Source organism: Pholcus phalangioides, unplaced genomic scaffold, assembly GCF_987345545.1.
Source record: "Pholcus phalangioides strain wild (caught in Gottingen) unplaced genomic scaffold, Ppha-v1.0 ptg000015l_1, whole genome shotgun sequence".
In the NCBI taxonomy this organism is placed as follows: Eukaryota; Metazoa; Arthropoda; class Arachnida; order Araneae; family Pholcidae; genus Pholcus; species Pholcus phalangioides.
Window position 1 is genome coordinate 81,082,790 of NW_028301608.1, and position 18,990 is coordinate 81,101,779.

Below are 18,990 nucleotides of genomic sequence, written 5' to 3' on the forward strand. Positions count from 1 at the left end.
CTTGGACATGAGAATAAAAAACAGTGTGTTAAAGACAGTCTTTTGATAAGCCTTCTTCCAGTGTTTTTCATATTCGACGTCAGTCATGACTGTGTCTTACATAGAACCCGAAATTTGCATTTCTTGGTGGTTTCTTCTTGTTTTGTGGAGGACTAATGAGGCTGGGATCTCAGCTGAAGAAACGGTGTGACGAATGAAACTAACATTAATGCTCTGGTGCACGGCAAAGTCCTTTTTACTTTTTCCTTGCCCAGCTCCGGGGATTTTCGTGCTACAGGTGCCATTCCAATGCTATTTAGTGTTTTTCAGTATGGAGATCGTATTCCAATACAAAAAACTTGGTGTTGCCATTTGATATTTTCGAAATTTTCTCACTGTAACCGTAACTGTTAGAGTGACACTGTTGTTTTCCATATCATTCTTGAGCGCATACCTCAAAATACCTTATGCCAAAATTTCATTCAGTTTCTGTGAATGGTATGATAGTTAGGGGGCCCATATGTCGGGATAGTTTTTTTATAATCACCCCGTATGTATATATATATACTGCATATGCAAATAACTTCTACATATTTTTTATTCAGGCATTTTTTAATTTTTAGTTTGTCGTACCTGCTCAATAACGAAAACACCAGTAACAAAAGAATTTCGACAATTTCTAAAAAAAATTTAACACTTTGACATATCTCTAGAAACAGCCTTACAGTAAAACGCTAAATATTTGTAAAATAATTTATAAATATGTATTAATTCACTAAATTTCACCTGCGGGGAAAAAAATTAATGTTATGAAAATATTTATTTGAACAATATTATTTATATGAACAATATTTATTTGAAAAATTATAAAAAAAAAAATTGAGTGAGCTTAAATAAACCTTCAAAAATATGCACTTATACTGAAAATTCTTTGATTCTATGCATTTATATGCATTAATGCTAAAAAAGGCCAAAATAGGCAAAAGCATATGCACGTATGCATTTGCATATAATCCGGGCTCTAATAATAACATTTTGAAATTAAAAACAGTATATGTAAAGGGTTGCATGACTGATATCAGGTTATCAAACAATTTAAACTGAACTGTCTTGAGGTTAGATATTAGATTTATGAAAACATGAAAGATACAAGAATGGAATAAAAATTTGTCGCATGAAAATTGGAAAAAAGCAATAGATATACTACAGAATGAAATTAAACTTTTGTAATAATCGAGCACTAATAATCAAGCGCAGCTGTGCCTTTTAACATTTGATAACACATAATTAATTTAGCTGCCCTGTCTGTGCCAAGATGATTTCGAAGGTAACAAAATTTGAAAATATTCTTTCAATTGGTGCATAACTTGGACATGAGAATAAAAAACAGTGTGTTAAAGACAGTCTTTTGATAAGCCTTCTTCCAGTGTTTTTCATATTGCTGTCCCCTATATGATAGAATTGTAAATATAGCTTGAATTTATTCGGTGAAATATTAGCTCCTAGCCTCATAAGAGCAGCAATTTAAATTTAACAAAATCTTTGGGTCTTGAAGTCTTTTATCATTATATAGGCATAATCAGTGTTTGTGAAATTGTGTAATGTTAGTCATGAGTAGGTGCTACATAGTGGCCTCATTTTCTTCAGATATTTTCCTTTATTTATTAGTTTTTAAATGTAAAATAGAAAGATCAATTTAAAATTTGAAGAAAAAGTTTGAAAAGTCAAAATAGAACAATTTGCATCAAATAAACACTACACCATTGATATATATTCACATCATTATATTGCTATCTAATAAAAAATATTTATGTTGAGTTTCATAATAATGCAACGATTATAACTGTGATTATGAGTATTTGGTACCTTCAATATAATGTATTTTTTAAAGAAAAGTGTTTGGAGAGATCATCTCTTCATTTGGCAGGGTTTTGGACAATCACTGTCCTAAATACAGTACCTGCTTCATAATCATACATGAAAAATAAGATGTGAAGTAGAAATAACATTTATAACAAACTAAAAAATTGAAAACAGTGTTTATTTAAACAGTTATATAAGTGATATTAATTTACTATCAGATTTCCAGCTTAAAACCATCAATTTGGCAGGGCTCGGCACGGGTCACTTTTTTCCCTAAAAGTCACTTTTTTAGAAGCTGGTCACTTTTATTACCTATTTTCGGGCCCAGGTCACTTTTTCCACTTTTTTTAGCAAGAAAACCTAAGTCTCGCGCTCTTTTCCGCTGTCAGTGTTTTTCTTTTCTTCAAGGAGGAACTTTACCGGTTCAAGGTCGCTAATTTTCTCCCTCCCTTCATTGAACTACGATCGTACAAGGAACCCCTATATATATATATGAAGGCGTCTTTATCTTCCCGGGAGCATACCGTGTGACGTCAGCATAACTTGATTTCAAGGCGCTTGGAAAGAAAGCTCCTTATACTTGTAGTTAAAGAGTCGTCATTTTATGGAAAAGCCGGTCGGAAAAAAATAGCGTAAAAGGCTTATTTACAACAAAGAATTTTTTCCCCTCCTCTACTACCATTCTTTCTTATTTCCCCACTCATTCTTTCATTTTCATCTTATTTTAAAATTGATCCTTTATTTTATTTGTTTTAAAAAGTTTTAGTCCTAAGGGCCGAATTCCTTTCTTGGAGCATCGAGCAAGTTACATTTGTCGTTTGTTCTATCGTTACTTTTATTAATTTTTTTTAATATTTGAAATGACGATTTAAAGGCTCATTTACATTGAGCGAGTTTATAAAGAGAGCCCGTGCAGAAACTAACTTACGCGCAGCGGGAGAATACCAAAGCGCGCCTATTAAAGATGCGTACTATTAATACGTATTAAGCGTATTATTAGTACGCTTTGGAGAATTGAATTTCACTTGTAGCTGGCCAACGTTAAAGAAGCTCGCAAGTATTTTGAATTTACTTACAATAAAAAAAAAATCATCCGACTGAAAAACGCGATCTATCTAGAAATAAAATTCGTACTATTTTTCTAACTGGATTTAAATCTCAGCAAGAAACCGTAGCCCCAGATATGATCGAAAGGAGAACTATTTATGAAAAGATCACAGAATCCTGCAATTCAACGTTTATGGAAGGATGACGTCACTCTCCGCTACCATACGAAGGTTTTTAACAACTGGCTGTTGCAAAGATATATTTTGGAAAGAGAAAATTCAACTGCCCCTGCTGGGAATCGAACCCACGTCCTTTCACTTTCCGGTCGAATTTTCTCTTTCCAAAATATATCTTCGCAACAGCCAGTTGTTAAAAACCTTCGTGTGGTAGCGGAAAGTGACGTCATCCTTCCATAAGTCGCCATCTGGTGGCAGCGTCAGCAGTTGTGAGCTTGGCCTGAGTCTGGTCTGGCCGTCCATGTACGGTCCTTTTCAGTGTACACGAGCTCCAAGGAAAGATTGAGAGATTCGTTGCCTCTGTAGTCTAGTGGGTTCGATTCCCCGCAGGGGCAGTTGAATTTTCTCTTTCCAAAATATATCTTCGCAACAGCCAGTTGTTAAAACCTTCGGATTCAACGTTTAGTTTAACCAAATAAGATGAAAATTGGTCATCAGGCTGATGAAAACTCAGTTAATGTGCATGCGAGCCGTACATAGAGGTGGATTTAACGGTGGGCACATCGACCGCGCCTTTGGCCCCTACTTTATACTTTTTTCCTAATTTAAGGGGCGTAATATTAATTTTTTTTTATGCCCGGGGCCGTCAACAACTGACCTTTATCCGCCTCTGGTCGTAACTTAATTTAGAGCATCTTCACGATGCTGATTGTTGACTTAATATCGACATATTGCGCTCCATTCTCGGTGTTGTGTAAAAAAAGCCTTTTTAGACCTCGGAAGTTATTACAACGTTTTTGTCTCGAGTCGCTGTTATGACCGCAATAGGAGAGGGCGGGGTCTGGTTCCACGGGTGTTGAACGAGGAAGGGTGCCGAGTTTACTCTTTTTCCGTTAAAAAAATGGATACCGGCCCCGGGCGATAGTAAATTTTCGTTCGTACTTGCGGTGCGGGTTGCTACATACCGTGATCAAATCCAAAACACGGGGGGGGGGGGCAATGCCTCGAATGGAATTTTTGATGGAATGGTATATTTAAGAAAAGGAAATAAATTCCTTTGCAAAATTATCGAATTTCACAGTCAAGGGGCAGTAAAATTACGTTTCCCCTCCAGAAAAAATATCGTATTACGGCCATGGTAAATCGGGTGCCCCGGGTGAGGGTGAATTCACTGTTTTTGTTCGTTGAAAATTACGGGAGGAGTCAGAGCTAACGTGGCGACTTTTTTTCGCATTAAAATAGGTAGCCCTGACAGCGGCATCCATAAACTGTATCAACCGCATTTATAAACCCCGTATGTCGTTGATTCGAATTTTGTGTTCATTTTATCCTAATTTTCCGTATTTCCCGATATATTTCTATCGATTTTCGCATATTTGGTTGATTCATGTTATAAATTATATATTTTTTTGTAATTTTATGTGGCCTTTGTCAGCCATCTTGAATTGACCGCCGCAAAACGGCGATTGGTTGGCGCGGAAAAAAGTCGCCACGTTGGTGCTTACAAGGTTCATGGGAAATTTACCGGGGAAGACCGCGGAGTCTTTTTCTGTTAAAAATTACGGGGGGGGGGGCAAAATTATATTGTTTCTGGGTAAAGTAGTAAATGTTTTTTTTGCTAGGGGTGTATGTTGTGTGTAAAAAAAAAGAAAAATATGTATTTACAAATTTTTCTCTCAAAAACCAATTTCAAAACTGATTTATTTTCTCCCTCGCCCAAGGGAGGGTATTATTTTGGAGCCCCCTCCGCCTGTAAAAGAGTAGACCCATCCACCCTTCCCAGTCCAGCCATAGGTGCAGATAGACTTGAAGGTCTTAGAGGTGCGGCAGATGACAATTGATATACATCATGTATACATCAGTAGGCTCTGCCATTGACGTTGGGGGGAGGATGGATTGCCCTCCCTCAACGTATAAGGGGCTGTTCAAGTATTACGTAAGCAAATTTTTAGCCATTTTTGACCCCCCCCCCCCTTGGCAGCAAAATTTCTTCATCAGCTCTGCCCCTCTGAATCCTAACTCATATTTTCATAAAGGGTGGTTGATGACGTAAGCATTATCGAAACCAACCCCCCCCCCCCATCGATGATGAGGTAATACTTGAACGGCCCCTAACAATTAAAATAATTTAGTTAATTTAATAATTTAAATAATTTATTTAATTCAGTAGTTTAAGTAATATTTTAATTTAATAATTTAAAATATTGTTTAAAATGTAATTTTAGTTTTTTTTTAAATCAATCATTATAGTAAATTTCTTAAAATTTGTTGGAAGATATTATACAAACCTAATTATGTAAATCAATTTGTACTAGTTAAAAAAAGTACATTTTGTATACTGTCATTCATAGCATAACATGAATGAAAAATCCACTAGAATGTAGATGGGACAAATTCTGTCATCAAATTTTGTGTTATTTCATTTTTTTTTCCTTCTTTGAATGTGAAAATGTTTTCTCGTTTTGAAGTTTTTCCGGCTTAAATTGATTTTAAGATGGGTTGTGGATAGCAATATGGGGGCCATTCAAGTATTACATAAGCAAATTTTTAGCCATTTTTGACCCCCCCCCTCCCGTCAGCAAAACGCTGACCCCTCTCCCCCCCCTGTCAGCAAAATTTCGTCATCAGCTCTGCCCCCCCTGAATCCTAACTCATATTTTCATAAAGGGTGGTTGATGACGTAAGCGTTATTCAACCTCCCCCCTTGTCATCAAAAGTCAGCAAATCGGAAACCCCCTCCCCCCCATCTATGATGACGTAATACTTTAACGGCCCCTATGGGGAGGGGAAAGGCATTGCTACTGTTACTTAGAAAGGATGTAATGTTACTCTCTCACACATAGTTGTTGATAAATTTGATAAGTTATTCAAAACTTTTCTGGTTAGCAGAATGCATTCGAGTTTGATTTATTTCACACTATTATGTAAAAAAAGCAATTTCGATGAGCTCCATTGAAATACAAAGTTTAGTGAAAACTAAATTCAATTTCAATTCATTCAATTTGGTAATAATCAAAATTCATTGTCCATTTGGTCTCTTTCTAAAATTATTTTGGTCACTATTGGGTCACTTTTTAAACATTTTGGTCACTATTTGCTCACTTTTTTAAACAATTTGGTCACTATTTTCACTATTTTTGAGGCCATGATCCGTGCTGACCCCTGATTTGGTGAAACAATTTACTTAGGGAAAAAAAAACAAATGACACCTTTTTGAAATATTTTTGATTTAGTTTTATTTTCTGCTAGTACTTTTTTTAATATGTTAGTATCATGAAAAGAAAAAAAAATCCAAAAGGTTTCCACATAACATTTTGAAACTTGGGAGGTTTTGGACAGTTTCAGACACTTTTGGACAGTTTATCCCACATGTCCTGTCCAAAACCAGTTTCGGACGTCCAAGACCCCAACTCTGATACAGATTAATTAGTCTCGCACATTACTGCTTACAAATTCTTCTAGACATGCTTATCTATGTCATCAATTCAAAGTATATATATATTTTTTTTCATTTTCAGTGTGTCTCACAATATCTTCAGATGATGATGAACCTATGGATACCGCTAATGACAGACGACGTATCAGTGAAATTTCCTCAGCTAATAATTCTTTATTATTAAGGCAACAACCTCCTAGGGCAGTTGCAAATGTCTCCCATCTACAAAGACAGCAAGTTCATAAACAGTTTATGAATTTGAGAACACAGGATCGAGAGAGCAAAAAATATAATGTAAGTATTTTTTTCTTTTTCAGATATCAATGGGGGGAGAGACGAAACAAATATTTGTGGTACTTTACTTTGTTTCCAATAAAATAGGTGGAATTCTTGGAATACTACTTGGATAGGAAGTCAATTCATTCACACACGACATTGATCTTGGTCTGTTCCTAAGCTTGCTTTCTGCTTTTCAGCTGCAGTTTTCATTGATAATTTAATAACAATAAATAAACAACATTTTCATTTTTGTGAAAGAGTTTGAAATAGTGCCCATTTTTTAGTTCTAGAACTATAGTCCCATTTATTTAAAAATATCTGGGGTTAAGCATTAAGAGAGACTATCATTCCAATAGAACAAGGGTGTCAAACTCTGTCTCCCTGGCTATTTGCTTCAAAATTATCACTTTTAAGAAACAATTGTTTCTTTATTATAGTTATCTTATTATGTTAATTATTCTTTCAATATAGTTGTAAAACTTTAAAGAAAATAGATATTTTGTTAACCATTGCTGTCGTACCACCTGTTCCCCACTTCTAAGAGTTTGTACATAGGGAGCTGATATTTTTCCAAAGTACAGATTTTGTTATATTAATTATAGCGACATTTTTTTCTGGAAGCTTTCAGTGACAATCTTTTGAAACGTTTCCCTCTCAAAATATTTTTTTTTTGTTGATGTTTTGATTTGCTTGACAAACCATGGATGCGGGACATTACATTCTTCTGGCCTCAAGATACATTAATCAAAGGCTCATTTTCTTTTCTTTACCTCTTCTTTGAAGAACTTTGCTATATTTTAAATGAGGTTCTTCTCCTTCGAATTTAGAGGGTTTTTTTTAATGGATGTTTTTGATAAAATTTAAAGTATCAGTTTTTGAGTTATACAGACTCAGAGCCTAGATACACATTTTTTTGCTATAAAAGTGACACTGTTTTTGTGATGGAAAACAGTTTCGAATTCTATTCTATTTTAGGCAGCATGACAACAACTCTGGAGAATTTTTTTCTCACTCCCACCTCTATTTCTTCCTAGAAGAAAGAAATCTCTCTTTACATAGTAGTTTCAGCCATCCTAAGGTCGCCAAATAATTTTGAATAATTTTTCTGATACAGGAAGGTGGTGTTCAAGATGAAGAAACAAGCAAGATACTAAAGCGAATACCTTTACCTGATGAAGAAGAAGAGCTAGAAGATGAAGAGGAGATGATGGATGATGAAGAACTCAGATATCAAAGTGAAGAGATGAATACAAGCTCAGAAGGAAACGAGAAAGAACCTGAAGTCACTGCTCAGGGTCAGCAAATCATCCAATGTCGCAGTATAAGAATTGGGTCTTTCAAAATTCATCCGAAACCTCCGTCTACTTACGTACCTGTCGTTATTGGAAATAACAGTTATTCTTTTCAAGGACCTACTTTGAAAAGTTGTGAGTATTTATTTAAAAACATTTCTATCTCTCTCTGTGTGCGCGTGTACTTTCTTATTTATAATAATATAAATCTTAAAATCAATAATTAAAATTTATTTTTCTCAGGCATACTACAGTGAAACTCTTATAATCACATTGAAGATTCTGTGAAATTTTGTTATTACAACCGAGGTGTGCATTTTCAAGACCCTTTTTTAATGGGAAATATAATCAGATACAATCAAAGTCTATGCATGAAGGTGTTATTTCATTATGATTATGGTGACCGTACAGCTTGCGATAAGTCAAGCTTTGATAACTTGAATATATATGTTCAAGTCGAAGGAAGCTTTCTTTCTTTAAGTTGAAGTTTTTGAGAATGAGAAGAATTTAAAAAATAGCATTTAGCAATAGAATTTAGCATTCAGCAACAGAATTTAGCAGATTCATTTGTTTGCTTCTTAAAGGTGAATGATTTTCTCACAAAAGAAGGACAAAAAAGAAAGAGAAAGTCAAAAACCATTGCATTTTTTGGCAGACAATCTTGTATACCTACACATTATGATTTGTTTCATTTATATGGATATCATACAGGGTGATCAGCGAATAAGCCCTTATTTCAAAATTAAATATCTCTACAACAAAGATCAATAGAATTATGCGGTGAACGGTACGTTTATTAGCAAAACTGTAAGAATGTTGTACAGAAATTTTGAAAATTTAGTTGTTTTTTTTTTAATTTTTTAAAATTAAAAGAAAAAAACAACAAAACTGGAGATTTTCCGAAAATCCTCATTTGTGTGAAGAGAAACCACTGCATTCGCCTAAAGTTACTGCATGGGCTGCGGTATGCGCCATGTGTGCTGACAAATTATTCCAAAATTGTAGCGTAATGTTCAGTAGTAATCGTTTCTCGCACGAAGAAGGGGCTGATAATGTCTCTGGCGCATACCGCAGCCCATGCTGTAACTTTAGGCGAATGCAGTGGTTTCTCTTCACACAAATAAGGATTTTCGGAACCCCAAAATCTCGTTTTTTTTTTTAATTTTAAAAAATTAAAAAAAACAACTAAATTTTCGAAATTTCTGTACAACATTCTTACAGTTTTGCTAATAAACGTACCGTTTACCGCATAATTCTATTGATCTTTGTTGTAGAAATATTTAATTTTGAAATAAGGGCTTATTCGCTGATCACCCTGTATATACGTCTGTTTCCATAATTAAGTATGTATGTCTAGTTTATTTTTAAATATTCTTATTCATAATATGATTGAATAGAATAACAGCTTTTTGAATTTCTTTATCTTCAGTAGTTTGACATGTTTTACTAATGCAATATTTGTAAATAGCTTTATTTTAATAAGTCTTTCTTTTTCCTCTCTAAATTGGAAATTACGATAAGTGGAACTAATGATAACTCGAAGTCTGTTGTCGGCTGCTTCACATTCTACTTATTGAGATTGGACTGTAAACAGGGATTAACAGGGAAAATGAAAGAAAATTGGTTTCATAAATACTGCATATCAGATTCTCATTAAAATGTTGCCAGTTGTGAGTAAAATTGCCATATATTGCTGATAAATGTATGGATTGTCCAAAGGTTTTGGATACCTTTAGTAAGAATTAAGGGCTACAGCAAGTTTGTAGAGAATTAGAATGTATTGTATATGAAAAAAAAGTTGAACCACTACAATTATTCAAGACAAATATTAATATTTTATAGTCGTATTGGTTAAAAAATAATTTATAAATTAATGCTAATCATCTTCATTTCCTCATTTCAGTAAAGATTATGAAAAACTGTATATAAAATAAATGTTTTTTTTAAAGGTATCAATAGAATAATAAATGAACATTTCCTCAGTGTTGTGGTCTGTAATTCTAAGAATTTTTGAGAAAGCATGGTGTGTGTATCATTAAATATGATATTCTATATGATATTCTTTATGAAAATCAACCTCTAACTTTAATTATTGACGTTGTAGCAGAGGGTGTCATTACAATTGTGTTTGACTGTATTTTTAATTCAGTATTTGAGGAATTTTTTAAGCATTCTGCCATCTATGAAATAAGGTCTGTTATTTACACTCAAACCACAATAAATATGACACTGGCAAAGGTTCATTGCTAGATTTGTGAAGTGTAAGGCATAATTAATGAGTCTATTTACTGAATGATAGGAAAACTGTCATGATGCTTGAGCCAGTTGTTCGTAATCACCTAAATCTTGTGTGTACAATAAAAATACTATAATATATACCTGTTCTTTTAGCTTTCCTTGAAATGTGTCCGTTTATTTACAAACTTAGTCAATTTGAGCTATTCACTTCACAGATTTAGCGATGAATATCTGTTGGTGTCACATTTCTATAAGTAATAGCGAGGAAGCCAATATAGACATCATATTCCTCGGGTGACAAACTGTTCAGTTTCTCAAACATTTCCATCACATGCAGAAGAAAATTAATTTTCTTTTAGTTCAAAAAAAAATGTTAATTAAGTTTCAAAAAAGCTAAAAAAAAACCATAATTTTTTCATTTGCTGCACAGTGCTGGTCAGCTGGAGTTATTTGTTTGTAGCTTTCCAACTTTGAGGTGGGAATGCAAGCCAGCCTACTGAAAAGTCTCTGCAGAGAGCAAGGGAGACCTTAAAAAGGACACTAACATTACACAAAAATTGAGGAATCTGCCATTTTCGCTTCTAAATGGAACACAGATGACAGCATCACTAGTACACAAAACATACGTAACTCTGACATCATAAATACATTAAGGCCATATATGTACACACAAAACATGTTCCAAAATATACTAATGTTTTATATTCCTATTACAGATAAACTGCTTATGATATCAGCTGGGTTAGAAAATACAAATTCAAAAGCCACAATAGACAAATTGTCCAACAAATTGGCAGGTTATGTTGATTTAAAAAAAAATACAGAATAAAACTTTGAGATAAACCTCTAAGTGTTGCAAAGTGTTTTGAACTATTTTTCCTCTTAAATAAAAAAATTAAAATCTTCAATTCAAGACTACAACTACATGTACCTTTTAAACATTCCGCAGAGGAATGTTTGCAAGTGGAGTTTATGTAATATACCACAACTCATTTATGAAGGATGCCATGGAAGTTTTCTTTATGAAAAACTCTTGCTTCATGAAATTCTGCTTGTTGGACATCTTCAAAGGCATATATTTGAGCTTTCAAAAATATGTTATATAGTCAACGATACAATAAATCAACTCCACCAATCGCAATGCTATGACTAAGGTTCATTACAAGTGGGAATCTTAAGAAAATTTGAATAGATCAATCAAACAGCTCTATTTCATGAGCAACCAATCAGAAAGTTGCTTTAGATTTACATGCAGGCCCTCAGTTTTATTGTGATCATGAAGTTTGACTTAAGCTGATATATTTTTCCATTAAGCAACCAAGAATGAAGATCTGGTAACCAACTCAAGTGGAATTTCCAGTCAGCATGATAGTGGTTATATTTATCCACTGAAGAGGGCACCAACTGTTCATGTTGAAACATCTGAAGAATTTCATATTTTTTTCCTTTACTTGTATTATTTGTTAGTTTTCTTTTGTGATTATACCAAGCAAAGGATTATTTTCATAAAAAATTGTAGTTTGAAAATTCATAGTACAAGTACTTATATATCGTTTCTTTTTCTTGCAGGTAACGATACAATTTCCGTGGTATTAGAAGAAAAAGATCTTGCTGAAATATCTGCTCATTTAGGAAGATGTTTACCGATTATGTTCATAACTGTGACACCTCTTTGTGCAGAGAGAATTAGAAAGCAAGTAGGCATGGTGAAAAATGAAACAGTGTATTTTGATCCTGAGTCATCAGGTAATTTATTTTTTTATTTTATATTTCATTAGTCGTGTATTTTTACCTGACATTTAAATGTATATATCAGAAACAGGTTTGGTTTTCAAAAATTAGTTTAAACCATTAAAACTTTCTTAATCTTGTGATTAATGCTTTCAATAATTTTTTTATTCACAAGAGATGCATTAATGAAAAAACCTTTATGATTTATAGTACTTCACAAAATATTTAAAATTATATTAATTATTTAGTACAAAATCTTTACCTTAATATAAGAAATTTTTTTTGTCCTCGTAGAATTTCTTCCCTCATGCAATTGAAATTCTACTTTTTTTTATCATGATGCATCATATGATATGCAGTCTAAACAATTTCTTAACTTAAATTGTATGAATGGAAAGCGTAAAAATACTCTCCCAATCTAAGCTGAGCTAGCTGGCTTTGATAGCAAAAGCATTGCTAGTTTTTCCATTTTGAATTCAGCCTTTGTAAAAATACCAATAAGGAGCCATTCAAGTATTACATAAGTGCCAATAAGTGGGGTGGATTGATTTGGGTGACAGAAAGCAAGAAAACCTTTTCTTAAAAAACATCTAGTTATCTTTAGAGGTCATTTGATCATTTTTGTCACACCACGGTTATTTTCTGCATAGGAGAACTCACAGGGGGACTCACTGTTTAGCTATGCATCCTGCATATTTATTTTTATTTCTTAATTACTTACTAGTTTACAGCCTGCAGTATATTGATTTCATATAATGAGCTTTAGACGTTTTTCTTTTCTCTGTAGCACATCTTGGAATACAGGGATGATAATTTTTCAGAAGAATTCTTGATGTTAGTTAGGAATAATTTATCTACTCTTTAATCATTGAGGTTCCTCTTTCTAATGAGATGGGAAGATGAGTTTTTTTTTTAAATTATAACATACAAACATATATACCAGCATATACATAAACACATTCAACATACACTTTTGACCTCAAGGGACATCCCTGTCCTTCCAGTAGGTCTACAAGGGTTTCTCCGTGGATTATTTTTCTTAGCAACAGCCTATTATGGTTTAGGTCGGTTTATAATTGTTCAATATAAAGCATATATATATATATTTTTTTTTTGTATTTATGTAACAAAGTAGTATTATTGTTGTAATATAGATTCTAGACTGGTAATATATTTTTCATGAAAGTAAAATATTAAAAAGCTAAATTGTAAGTTTTAAAAATTATCAGAATCCAAATTAAAAAAAAAATTGAGTCACAGCACAGAAACTGTCTTTAACTTCCACAAACTTATTTAAAATCTATTGGATGCCAGATTTTGGCTTTTTCAGGTTTTGGACATTAAATTCTGTGTTATAGTTGCTAAAGTTTCTCTGCTGAGAGCAAGCAGACCTTCAACATAATACTTACATAATCTAAGCATTTACCATCTCATTTCAAAATACAGAAGACTGATGGCAACACCACCATAACACGAAGCAAACAAAACTCCAACATAAAAACATAAATGTGTTAGGGCCATGCATATACATACATACATTCACTCACAACACTTTCCGACATGTGCAGATTCATTAGAAATTCTGCAGAGGAATATGTATGAAGTGCGTGTATGGATAAATAGCAGTAAAATCTATGTCTTGTCCAAAACCTTGACCGTGCTCTATGTATCAAAATATGACATGAAAAGCTTTTTTTAAATCATACGGAGTACTTACAATGCTATAAAAAAAAATCCATTCGTAGGTAAAACAACAATCTGAAGTAATTGATAATAAATCTTTAAAGTGTTCAAAACCTCAAAGTAACAAAATATATAAAATAAAAACAGAGTAGCTTTTTTTTCTGATATTAATACTTAAAAGAAAAACCAGAAGCACAGATAAAACAACTGTGTAACTAAAATCTGTCAAAAGATCTGGAGCTATCAGGAAGAGTGATTTCGTCTCTGTTGTAGATGTTTTGTTTGTCCCTTCTGTCAAGTTCATGGTTGGAAGCTGATAAATTCTGTTTGATAAATTACTATGAATTGTGTAACTGTTTTCACTTTAAAAATTTTTTATTTGGTTATAGATATTATCTTTGTTTTTCATTTCTCATGTATGGTTTTTCAAGCAGATGTTTTGGACAGTTGAGGACACAAGGATTTTGTATAATGCACTAAAAACTACTGTAAATACCACAATTTTTAACCTTGAAAACCTTACCAACCCTACTTTTCAATCCTTTGAATTTGTATCCTCATTGCCATGCAATATGGCAAATTAATTTTTTAATCTCTTGATCTCAACATTAACTTCATCTTAAGGCATCAATATTTCCTTTCTTTCCCCATAGAACTTTTTCCATGATGACTTTTTTGTTTCACTAAAATTTCATCTTGATAAAATAATATTAAAGTGATAGGCTCTGATTTTCAAACAGTGTGTCACAGCACTTTACAGCAGTATTTTGAAAAGAGACTTGAAATAGGGTATGAAGTTAATTATTTCATAGTGTATAAAATTATGAAATAAAGTTTTTCAATGATTTCAAGTTAATAAAAACTATCATATGGAAGAAAAACATATGTTCGTGGTGCACAAATAAATTAAGGTCACTGGTCATATATTTGACACCATTTTTTTATACCTTAGGTATTCCCTGAAAATTTAAAAGCATATTTGCATTTCTCTAGGCATTCCAATTTTGAAGATGATAATCAGGATTCTTTTATTTGAAGGATAGAGGTGGAAATGGTGAAATAGCCACTGATGAACATGAGCAAAGTACGGTAATTTCAACATTGGTTGAAACCCACACAGATATTAATTCCATATTAAAAACAAATTCCATCAAACAAAATACAAATAAAAAATAATTTCACTCTACTTTTTTATTGATTTATCTTCCACCATTTATTTTTAATAAGTATACATTGAACATAATAAAACATAATAATTAAATAACAATTTGTAAAAAAAAAATACATTCCAGTTATGTATGTGCTGGAGTGGAAAATCTGCTACAATTGCTACATTCTGCTACAATTTTGACAAGTTTCCCCTAATTTGCTACATACTGCTACAAAAACTCAGAAAAAAAACTCTTCAATTTTGCTCCATCATGCACCACAAACAAAATTTTCCCTCAGGAAACTTTGAAATTGCATCACAATAGAAGCTGACTTTTCGATGACGCCATTTGTCTTCCTCGCAATTTTATTTTTTGGGGGCCGTAAATGGAATTAGCTTGAGGTCCTTCCCCCCCCCCCTTCCCCAGGATTTGGCGCTTAAGCTTCAGACAACATATAAAATGGGGTCAAACTAAGGAAATTACCGCTCATCTACAGAACAACAACAAACAAACCAAAAACCCTTCAATCGCTGTTTCCAGCTATTTTTTTTCAAAAAATCAAAAAGTTGACTCCTTTGATTTCTTTTCACAAAAAATTCAATCCGAGTGCATCTGTTTTCACTCCCTATTTTTAACTGATTCGTGATTGCTCCATGTATTTTATTTTCCAGCATCTTTAACAGATTTTCAGTCATGCTCATCAGAAGAGACATGCAACAAACAAATTAATGCTGCACATTAATTATAATTACTTTGTCTAGACCATGGTCTTGGTTGGTTTTAAAGATATTTGATGTAAGATTCCAGCAAAGCGTATTTAGGCAGACAAGCAGAGATCAACAAAAATTCACAAAACTTTTCTTTGGGTATGTGGTAGACACTCTGATTATGAAAATGATATGGTAAGAAGCTAGCATCCCTCACAGCTACAGTGACCATTTTTGTCTCATCGTCATATTCTGCATACCAAGGCTAATTGTATTGGGATCTACAGTTTATAGCCAATTCCAAAATAGACGCAGTTCCAGAGGATGGTGATTGCCCCTTCCAAGATATGAATACTATGAGAAACATTGGCTGTATCGTAAAGTACAAGATGATCTAACAAATCTATGAAATAAATTGGCCAGGACCAATCCTGTTTTTAACGGTCATCTCATGCAGGCTACTGCTTTTAGATAGAGCAGTTATACCGACAGTGAGGGGGGAGGGGCTTCCACATGTGGCAGTGTGGTTTGCCTAGGTGGTTATTTTCTATGGATACGCAGATGACAATTTTTTATTGGCCCCTTTATTAACAAAAATATATAATAGCCCCTGTGCAATCATGTGAAGGAGCAGGGAAGGCTTGAGACAAAATTATCACCTGTGCAAGACATCATTTTGGTGCCTCTAGCATATAAGCTGCATGAGTAAAATTATCTGGGGTAAACTCACAGATTTTTGTATATGCCATGAGTAATATGGTGAGAGATCAGGGGCGGATCTATAGCTCGCTGTTGGGAGGTGTGTTCCCCTTTGCATTTTTGTGGATGGGGTGACCATACGTCCAGTATTTTGGGGGCAATTATAATTTTCTATTTCTTCCGAATTTTTTTGAGAATAATACCCAGTTTTTTAGTCCAAGTTTTCTTGAATTTGTTATTTAACCAAAAATATTCATACAAGTAATTTTCAACGGATTTATTGAATGCAATATTACCATATTCACATTTCACTTGGGGGGGGGGGGTGATCAGGGTGACCAACCTCCCGCCCCATAGGTCCATGCCTGTGGGAGAACATAGGCAGTTTGATCATTAAAGCTCTTATCCTGGACTTTATATTCACTTACTTCATAAACTTACACATATTTATTGTATACTATCTGAGTGGTGTTCCAGCTTGATGAAATGAATCAAATTACAATGGTTTCTGCAAATTATTCTAACCAAAACAGTCATAGTTTGAAATTTGCAGAAAAGATTTTCATTTTCATGCTCATTTTTGATTTGGAAGATAGATTGCAGCACTTGAACACATAATAAGCGCAACACTTACACGAATTATATATCTTTTTGTTCCTTTGAAACCAACCACGACCATGGTCTAGACAAAGTAATTTTAATTTATGTTCATCTGGAAACCATTTCCATTAAACACTAAACATGTCGGTGCATGGCGTAAAAGGAAATGGTATATCAAGAGAATGAATAGTAGAAAATAAATAATAGAAAACTTAGAAGTAAAACGCGAGATTGAAAATCTGTCGAAGATGCTGGTAAATAAAATATACAGAGCAATCAAAAATCAGTAAAAAATAGAGTGAAAACAAATGTACTCGAATTGAATTTTTTGTGAAAATAGAATCATTCTATTAAATTTCCAATAGTTTAATCATTATTTTATAGTTTTTATTTCTGTAGTTTAAATTAAAAATAATTTTATTCTAGTTTAAATTACTATATAGTTTAGGTTAAAAATAATTTAAGTCTAGTTTTTAATCACTCTATTAAATTTCTGAGAATTTCTAATAAATATTCTAAGAATGACCCAGGAAAAGAAGTTATCTCAAAAGTATGTTGAATCAAATTGAGGTAATATAATCAAGAGTAAACTCAAAAAGAAACACATAATTTTAAATATGAAATGGGTAAATTCTGATAAAAGAAGCAAGATCAAACATTCGAAAATGCTTGAAACTGAAGAGAACAAAAGCACCACTTAGACTTGCATCAGTGGCAAAAACAAGAAAAATAATCATTTTTCTAATAAGTGTTTCAAGCCTCTCCTGTAGTGATTTTTTTTAAATTAGTGATTACCAAGTCTACAAGCTAAATCTAAAAACACTCATTTTCAAATTATTTTTAAATCTGAAACACCATCTTTTAAAAGCCTCTCATTTGTTGATATTGTAGAAAATGTAAAAATATAAATATCAAGAAGTCTCTTAAAATTTTTTTATGATTTAAAAAAATTCTCTGTATTTTGTACCTTGGGGGGGGGGGGCATCCCCTTCTTTTTAGCTGAAATAACACTATTTCTTGAAGTAAAATGTAATCCTGTGTATGTGTTCTACTGCTCATATGTATATACAAACTGTATTTTATTTACTGCCAAAATTTTAAAATGCTACAAAACTGATAAATGCTGCTACAAAAATCAAATTTTCATTTTCCATCCCTGTATGTGTTATGGTAAAAAAAATGTGATAAATATAATAGTAAATATGGTTATTATACATAACTGATTTATCACATTTACCATAACCTACTACATAGTCAAATCTTTAAAGTATGTGGACACCTACTTTGAATGATAATAATATATAATAATCCCAAAGAATATTATAATATTTTAGTTTTTTTAACCCTTTTTTTCTAGTGCATCTTTTTTCATTGAGCTTGAGCTATCACTGATGATGATTTTTACTTTGCTCCGTATTCTTTCTTCTTCAGCATTGCTTGGTAAAACCATCAATAGTGTTTGAATATTCTTATCATCCCAAACTTCGTGAACTTTAGAGAAGTCATCTTCTCTATAACATTGATTCCAAGGATACTGATGGTTTAAAACTTATGTATATTATGTTTTTGAGCATTTCCCACTTGTAATGTGATCTTTCTTTTAGGTAGACCAAGTAATTGGCATATTTCTTTCAACTCATTGTCCCCATATTGATGCAACTATTCGTCTACCTGAGAGAACATGACAATATTTAGTTTTTGAGGCATGGACACATGTTTATTTTTCAGAGTAATCTTCAAAAAATATTCTCTCTATTTTTCCCATTGTCAAGTAGCTAACCCATAAATTGATTCATTCTCATTTGATTTTTTTTTTTTTTTTGGTGTGACAACTGTGGAAAATTGGTGGCGACTAGAGAAAAAATATCTATATATAGTCTCAATTTTCACTTTTATTGGAGGGCATTCAGTATTTTGTTGTAACTACGTACTGGCATATGCTGGTGTAGTGAGAGGGCGTTTCAATTCCTTGTAGCCAAGATTTCATTGCCTTTTGCTGCAGAAAACAATTCCCCCCCCCCCACTCCCATAAGAAGAAGAAAAAAAAAAGCCCCTTTTCATCTCAAAATCTTACATTTATGTTTTATGTAACCAGGAGTTGATAGTTTA

The 18,990-nt window shown here is 32.9% G+C and overlaps 1 protein-coding gene across 9 annotated transcripts in view; it reads left to right on the forward strand.

The window, feature by feature from the left end:
• Positions 1-18,990, forward strand: part of LOC149076789 (sentrin-specific protease 6-like) — a 130,111-nt gene that overhangs the window by 55,478 nt on the left and 55,643 nt on the right. For all 9 annotated transcript variants that reach the window (XM_089244509.1, XM_089244511.1, XM_089244514.1 and 6 more), the window contains exons 9-11: positions 6,584-6,795; positions 7,895-8,207; positions 11,880-12,056. In XM_089244509.1, coding sequence (XP_089100635.1) covers positions 6,584-6,795; positions 7,895-8,207; positions 11,880-12,056 — 702 coding nt within the window. The remainder of the gene's footprint in view (positions 1-6,583; positions 6,796-7,894; positions 8,208-11,879; positions 12,057-18,990) is intronic.